We start from the raw sequence: 7,480 nt of genomic DNA, 5'->3' as shown, positions 1-7,480 counted from the left end.
GTAGAAGCTCATGATGAATAATAGCAGGCTGGAGAGGAACGAGTTAATGAGCACTGTATGGGCCGCTTTTGAAAGCCACCTATCCTGCCAGGGCTCGATCCGGTGCTGAAGCTTTCCCATCGTGGGGTGCAGCTCGTCCACCGTAAGTGTTATATATTCAGTAATGTCTTTAAATGAGTCACGAGTACCTCACTAGTGTATGTTCTTCATGTTTGTGCTTCTTTCACCCATTGGTTACAATTTACAAGACAACATGGTTGTGGTGCTCTTTTCACCAATTGTTACTCCGTCCATCCCAAAATAAGTGTCTCAAGTTTAGTGCAACTTTGGTACATGACAACAGTTCTAGTATTTCACATGTACTTCAGAAACCTCAGGTCTTAGATGTTTAGGTTTGGCTGCGATGTCTGTTTGGTATTAGGCCCAGACTATAGGTGTAGCGACAGTTGTTGCTTAGACGGTAGTTTTAGTATTACTGTTATATGGCTTTGTAAGGATAATTAATAAAGTGGCCGTATGCATCGCCCAGATGCAGAGACCGGGGGTCATCCTCCTTTTCTAAAGAAAAACATGTACTCCAGAATAGATGGGCTAGGATGTTGGCTGGACTATTGATATTCGATGGGGACCTTTGCATTTTTATATTGTGCAAGTTCTTGTCCGATACCTACATGCATAAATTTTACTCCCTCCGTTTCTAAATATAAATCTTTGTAGACATTTCACTATGGACCACATACGGATGTATATAAATGCATTTTAGAGTGTAGATTCACTCATTTTGCTCCGTATATAGTCCACAGTGGAATTTCTACAAAGAATTATATTTAGGAATGGAGGGAGTATTTTATTTGTAAATCATCAAAAACTTAAAATGAAAAACAGGACCTAAGTTAAATGTGGTTAATACCCAAATTAAAGCATCATAGCCGTTACGGAGATAGAAACCACCGAAAACAGTGTCAATCTCCTATTCTCCTGATAACAAAACCGTGTCTAGCTGAAGTTGGACTTCGCTTAGCTGAGCCAGGAAGCAATCCTGTCTAGGAAGAAACTTCACGCTCGCTTGTCTTGTAGTGTTAGACGAAGCTGTAAGGCAACATGGCACATGCCACTTGCTTGGTCCTTCTTCAGTTCTTCCCCAAATTCCCAGAAAACCCTAGTCACCGACACGCAACATGCACCACCTAATCCCTACCACCTCCTCAAATAGATAGAGACGGGGACGTGTTTCACATTCACACCGAGAGCATGCACGCTACGTTCTCTCCATCGCCAATTCGCCATCACAATGCTATCGGACATATGGGGACAAGTAGCCATCAACTGTTTGAATTTCACCAGGAGGATATCAGAATACCAGCCCTCTGATCCTGTACTTTTCATACATGTATACACATCACCATCGATCAAGTATTGTTGTCCCCGTAATTTTCATCCGAATCGCCGTCAAGTGACCGCGTCCAGAAGATCACCAGCGAGAGACCGCGACGGCGCAAAGTTGAACAGCCATCTATCTAACATTCCATGCTGAAAGGCAGGCATAAAAGAAAGGCCAGATCTGTTTGCCAGATACTATGTATCTCAACATCTGGGCAGTTGATCAGCCTAACAATGCCATATATGACCGGCGTCAGTGGCCTGGGTGGGTGCGAGCATAGGCTGAGCTGTCCTCAGAGACGGAAGGGGAGCACAGGAGGGTGGCATCATTGAAGACCTGATAGCGATGCCTCAACAAACTGGCCACACCACAGCGATCATGGCCGTGGTGGTATAAGAAGCAAAGAAGCGTACCACTGCTAGGAAGCGAGCCTCTCTTCGTCTGACCACCACTGATCTCCAGAGTAGGCAGCACCGGGAAGCAACCTTTCTGCTCAGGCTAGCATGGGGAAGGTGTGCTGCAGCAGCGAGTCGGAGGAGGAGGCGGGCTTCAGCTTCCTGGGGCTCCTCGTCGCGGCCGTCATCGCCTTGGTGTTCATGCTCCTCTGCACGCCGCCGAAGCGGCGCTGCGTCACCATCTACCCGTGCTGTTGAGGCTGAGGAGTCTCCAAGGATCTCTGGTTGCTGGGAGGAAGGTTCGGTTGTTCATGGGAGGGAGCAGGCCAGGCAATGGTTCCTGGTTTTCTTCGGTTCAGAAATAATTTCTACACTACTGAATTGTAGGACTCGTCGAAACTGTAAGCCATATTTATCGGCATATTCGGCTGTCCATCTCCATCTGTAGCATGAACTGATACATACATCTGGGGGGAATAGATATCATCAGACTTGTTATGTTGTTTTCACTTGTCCTGCTCCCTTCTCTCTTTCTCTCCTCTGTTTGTGTTTTGTTTTCTCTTTCAGATCTTTTTATATGATCGTAACACAAAAGCACAGAAGATTGGCTATCTGTTGGCACATCCATGATGCAATTAAATAACAGAAAAGTTCAGTGATATTTTTTTGGTGATCAAGTGGTTCTGTAGTGACTCCAAGAGGATGCACGTCTTAGTGCAAGTTCCAGTAGGAAAGCACTAACCAGAAACAGGGCTACAAAATAGTTCAAGATTAGACCAAAGATTCTACACTTCTTAGCTGATCTGAAAATTCTACTAGGCAGTCTGAAGAAGACCATCATTCAACCGCTTGATTTTCTATTTATCAGTTACTGTAGATAATTGTCAGTGCATCTTAAGCGGCAGCAGGAGCACCAGGCCGGTATTGCTTTGCGGCTCATGGTTATCTCTCTTTGTTTGTCTAGGATCTTTCCCCCGGAAGAATCTCAGACTCCAGTACACCTCTGTAAACTCCCCAGTCTCCAGAAGGGCCTCTATACCTGCAGAATGTCACCCCTTTTTCTGATTTTTTCTCCTTTCGTATAATTTTCCAGGAATGTCTGCACTCTACAGATTCAGGAATCTTGCTTGCTAGTTTAACGGGGATCCATGAAGATCTGCTCAGTCATCAAGATCTCACTGGGTGCAACGATCTCTTCATGAACGCCCATTTCACACTTCAGTTCTATCTTCTGAATTCCTGCACTGAAACTCCTTGCTGAGAATTATTCCGCTCAGATAGGCATGGCTTGACGCCACTTTCTACGGGAAGTGGGGACGAAAGTGAACCCCAGGGTTGTCATTTGCCAATGCCATGAGATAAACTAAACTAATCCTTCAAACTTTTTGAAATGATGTGTCAGAGTCAGACGAAACCTAAGACCGCTACAAAACTCCGAGAACGAAAGAAGATGCAAGATAGGACTAGGGAGAACGCTCTAAGCTGATACCAGCTCACACCGCTCAGTGGGACGCGAGATAAGGGGGGACTTCAGTTCAAGATCGAGGTGAGAGTATCAAGATTGTCATCGCCTGCAACTGCAAATGGCTCCTTGTGTAGTCCGATGGCCCCACGCAGTTGATGAGTTTTGGGCGGCCGGTGGAGCTTTGCTTTCGGACCGGACGCGGGGGGACAAGCTGCTGGCGGCCGGTTCGTCATCCGGCTTGGCTTCACCGTTCCCGGTCATAGTGACACACTGCCACCGCCTGTGGTCAGCTGGGCTGCGTTTGCGGCGTCCGGCCGGGTTCAGTGGCGGAGCCAGAAACGTTTTATAGTGTGCGTCATGGTTTCAAAATTTTCTTCCTTTTTCGTATAGTTTTCCGCAGTGTCATCTTTTCCACTTTTAGAATGTACTGGTAACAATTTGGCCTCAATGCCACGACATGCTTTATCTATTAATTAAGCATCGAAGTGCCGTAACCTTAACGATGAACTCCAGTTCCTTCGTCTTCAATAATAAACAGAGTAAAAGAAAAAGAAAAAAATAGTTTGATATGGTGGTATACATGTATATTTTCTCAGAATTTCTGGAAACTGAAAAGTTTGAATTTTGATCTTTTTCTTTAAATAAATTTTTTTTGGCCTACTCCTCAAGGCGGCATTATACAGATTTCCATGTAACAAGTCTACTACTTCTACCGTCCAGGTTTATTAGGCCCTCTTTTTTTTTATAGGTTAAATTTTGACCATAAATTTAACTAAAAAACTATATGTCACAAAAATTATAACGTGCAAAATCTCTTTCATATACAAATCTATCTAATTGTATAATTTGACCCAAAATTCATAAAACCAGATGGAGGAAATACTCAGTAAAAGCTTTTAACTCCTTGCTCCATTTTCTGTTGTTTGTTTCATCATCACTTCTTTTCTTCTTCTTACAACGTTTTTCTACTCATTGCCTACTTGAAATTCAAAATTGACAACTATTTCCATCTTGTTTTAAAAAAAATTCAATCTGACGTAATTTGTTTTATTAATGAATAAAACAGTTCGTTTCTCAAACAACATGTAATACAACGCTGAAGTAGGATGATGTATTCTCTCATAAAGGAAATTAATTAATACACAGACCATACGGAAATGAGAGAACATCAGATGTTAAACATAACTGGCATTGTCAATTTGTCACCAACGTGTGTATACACCAAAGTCACACGTCATGGCGAGTTTATTATTTATATTGGACTATACAGCAACAGTGTTTGGTATTTCCCCATCTCTATTGTTCCATACTTCCATTTACATCAAAGCAGTGCCACGAGGGCATCAAGATACAAAAGGATTGGCATATATTTACAAAAGGTCCAGCAAAGCCAAGTACAGATGTTTGCATACTATAAGTTCAGTTATTTGTACCCACCAAACTGACCTGGAGACGAAATACCTCATGGACAGCACCACGGTTGAGAATGACTAAAACTTTTGCCCCGTCATCGCTGGTGAGCCAGCTCAGTGAGTTTTTGTACGACTCATAGTCATCGGGCAACCTAAAACCATAGAACCATCGACCAAGCTTGAGCAAGCTCACACACACCTTTCTTTCTGCTACCTGGCAAGCTCGAAGTGCTTTATCCACCTCATTGGGCTGCAAGAATAATTGCATGTCAAATCCGCATTTTAGGAGCATATATCCAAACTTGGTCAGATTACTCAAGCAAGAACATATGTTGTGAAGCAAAATAAAACTAAGGCTTGACAATTATATTGTCCGAAGCTTTCTATTTGAAAGAAAATAATATTATCCAAAGCTTTCTGATGTTACCAATAATATATTATCTGAAGTAGTAAAGTGTTCTCTTCTAATTTATATTTTGAGGTATGTCATAGTACGTTTATACTCCCTCCATTCCTAAATATTTGTCTTTCTAGAGATTTCAACAAGTGACTACATATGGAGCAAAATGAGTGAATCTACACTCTAAAATATGTCTATATACATCCGTATGTGGTAATCCATTTAAAATCTCTAAAAAGATAAATATTTAGGAACGGAGGGAATACATGACCAAACATGGCATGCCTGTGCAAAGGGACTACCCATTTGTCCTTACGGTGTGCATAGTCTGCTATTAAACACCTGAAGTGCTTCAAGCTAACATAAGCTTCGAGAACAAAACTTGGCCTTGTTTGAGGAAAAAGACAGAATGAAGCTTGACCTCAGTGCAGCAGAGTGTGACACGCTGAACCTAACAATGGTGAATTTTGGAGGAAAGATGAGATCAAAGATTCGAGGGGACTAACAAAGTTTGTTTACATTTGAATGACATAGCTCTTTATACCAGGTAATAGGTAATGGTATTTCAAGAACAACAGTGAAAAATGGTTCCAACAACTTTCTATAGCAAAAAAAAAAAAGTGGTGTAAACTTATTGGGTCACAGAGAGCATGTATCATAAGAAGAGCTCAACTAGAACATCAGGAATCATAACTCACCAGTATATGCAAATATGCAATGGAGTAATGCAATCCAATAAGATTTATTATCGCACTGCGATTTCTTGAAAGCAAGAAAAACTGGACATTGACGAAGCCTATATCCTCCATCAGTGCCAAATCAGACATAGCTTTCAGATAACATTCAGCTTCAAGCGACCCGTTATGTGTGCTGCTCTCCACAAATTCAACCACTCTAGAGATAGCCACAGCAGTTCTTCCATGGTTGTTGATGTAGAGAGCTTTCCATCCCTACAGTACAAGTTACACCAAAAAGCAAGGTTAATCTGTGATGCTTTGGGCAGCAAGGAGCAGGTGAGTGTGACGAGAAATACAATCTGGAATGGATTAAATAGTTCTTCAAGTTCATTTTATACAACAGACAAGTGAAGACCTCACAAATAACATAGGTACCATTCTGGTCCTACACCTATGAAGAACACTACATTGTAAACTGATCCGAGACATTTTAAACAGTTCTGCATAATATTCTGGCTAAGAGACCCCTCTTTTTTTTTTACGAACTGGCTAAGAGACCTCATGAAGGGCTCTACACAAAAATTGGACCTTAGACTGAACTAGAACCCAAATTCAAGTGCGTCTTTCCTCTAAAAGAGCAAAGACATATTTTAGTAATAAGAAACTCATGAATTGTCCTAGTATGATGTTGCGACAAAATTATTCCTAGTTGACGTACGACAGTGAAATTAGCCTCACACCAGTTTCTGCACAGAATCTAACATGACACACCGACTTAGTAGCATAGCAAACAGCACTGCAGGGTGTGAAAGCCCTGAATAAGTATTAAACTGAACTTGAAGAAGCAAAAATTAAGTGAAAACAGTACCAACTACCAAGTGCCCAAAGCTACATCAGATTTGTTACTTATCTGAACTAGTATTATAGTCGTTCAATCGAGTATGCAGGCCGCATGAACTGTGAACCCAAGAGAAAAATAAGTTGGGGGAAATGGACACGAGAGCTGTATTCTGCTCTCTGCAGTCTGTACTCACCTGCGCACGGGAAGCCCCTGCCCCTCCGGCCGCCATGGCGGCCGCGGTGGCCGGCCAGCGGCGGCGCAAGAGGCCCTCCCACACGAAGTTGGCGTCGCAGGCGCGGCGCCAGGACCGGGAGCATCCGCCGAGGGCGCACACGTCGGCCTCCTGAGCACGGCTGGAGGCAGTCAACGAGCGAGCCACATACATACTTGAGCGAGCTACGCATACAGAGAGAACGATGGGAGAGAGGCGCACCTGGAGGCGGGAGGCGACGGCGATGGCTATATCGTCGGGGAGGTCGTCCCACCTCCCCTCCGGTGAGGACGGCGACGGCGAGAGCCCCATTCCGATTCCCCTCCCCTCTGCTCCGATTCTGCAGTGTCAAGCTTACGTAACTGCTTTGTGTCGGGGAAGCGGCAGGACTCGGATCATTTGCGGCCGCGCGATCGGTCCACGTCAGGGCCACGTGGAGGAAGAGCCTGGGTCGTACGCGTACCCCCGGGATTCTCTGTGGCCGATCTGTCTCGGGTCGCACCTCTCCCCCTCCTCAATGAATTCCCGACGGCGACCGAGGTGGACCAGCACTTAATCAAATTAAAACGCCCCTAATAAAAAAATTCAAAATAAAACGTGCCGTGTTGGGTGTCCGCGGGTTATTTCGCTCTATTTTATTTACCGCCCCCTTCAACTTTATGGCATATATACGTATTTTCTTTCGAAAGTTTCGCTTG

At 43.8% G+C, this 7,480-nt stretch overlaps 2 protein-coding genes across 4 annotated transcripts; one reads left to right on the top strand and one right to left on the bottom strand.

The window, feature by feature from the left end:
* Positions 1 to 1,728: 1,728 nt before the first annotated feature.
* LOC119341029 lies at positions 1,729 to 2,387 on the top strand. The gene has a single exon (XM_037612927.1). The coding sequence runs from the start codon at positions 1,885 to 1,887 to the stop codon at positions 2,032 to 2,034; it is 150 nt and encodes a 49-aa protein (XP_037468824.1). The 5' UTR covers positions 1,729 to 1,884; the 3' UTR covers positions 2,035 to 2,387.
* Positions 2,388 to 4,468: 2,081 nt separating this feature from the next.
* On the bottom strand, positions 4,469 to 7,154 carry LOC119341008. Of its 3 annotated transcripts, none has more exons than XM_037612916.1 (5): positions 7,005 to 7,154; positions 6,765 to 6,914; positions 5,752 to 6,003; positions 5,370 to 5,504; positions 4,773 to 4,903 (listed from the first exon to the last, which is right to left on the bottom strand). In XM_037612916.1, the coding sequence occupies exons 1-4, from the start codon at positions 7,092 to 7,094 to the stop codon at positions 5,406 to 5,408; spliced, it is 591 nt and encodes a 196-aa protein (XP_037468813.1). In that variant the 5' UTR covers positions 7,095 to 7,154; the 3' UTR covers positions 4,773 to 4,903; positions 5,370 to 5,405. The 3 variants fall into 3 exon arrangements, with proteins under 3 accessions (XP_037468808.1, XP_037468813.1, XP_037468821.1); XM_037612924.1 differs by having other exon boundaries at positions 4,797 to 4,903; positions 5,396 to 5,504; XM_037612911.1 differs by lacking the exon at positions 5,370 to 5,504 and having other exon boundaries at positions 4,469 to 4,903.
* Between the last annotated feature and the right edge of the window lie 326 nt (positions 7,155 to 7,480).

This window comes from Triticum dicoccoides, chromosome 1B (genome assembly GCF_002162155.2).
Source record: "Triticum dicoccoides isolate Atlit2015 ecotype Zavitan chromosome 1B, WEW_v2.0, whole genome shotgun sequence".
Classification (NCBI taxonomy): Eukaryota; Viridiplantae; Streptophyta; class Magnoliopsida; order Poales; family Poaceae; genus Triticum; species Triticum dicoccoides.
Note: the sequence above shows the minus strand (reverse complement) of the source record. Positions and strands in the feature narration are given on the sequence as shown.

What these genes read in the sequence shown, in the direction of transcription:
- LOC119341008 (XM_037612911.1), bottom strand. Translation starts at nt 7,094, where the DNA reads ATGGGGCTCTCGCCGTCGCCGTCCTCACCGGAGGGGAGGTGGGACGAC. An exon ending in CCGTCGCCTCCCGCCTCCAG is followed by an intron (nt 6,915 to 7,004) that starts GTGCGCCTCTCT and finishes AGCCGTGCTCAG; the next exon opens with GAGGCCGACGTGTGCGCCCT. An exon ending in TTGCATATTTGCATATACTG is followed by an intron (nt 4,904 to 5,751) that starts GTGAGTTATGAT and finishes TTATTCTTGCAG; the next exon opens with CCCAATGAGGTGGATAAAGC.
- LOC119341029 (XM_037612927.1), top strand. Translation starts at nt 1,885, where the DNA reads ATGGGGAAGGTGTGCTGCAGCAGCGAGTCGGAGGAGGAGGCGGGCTTC.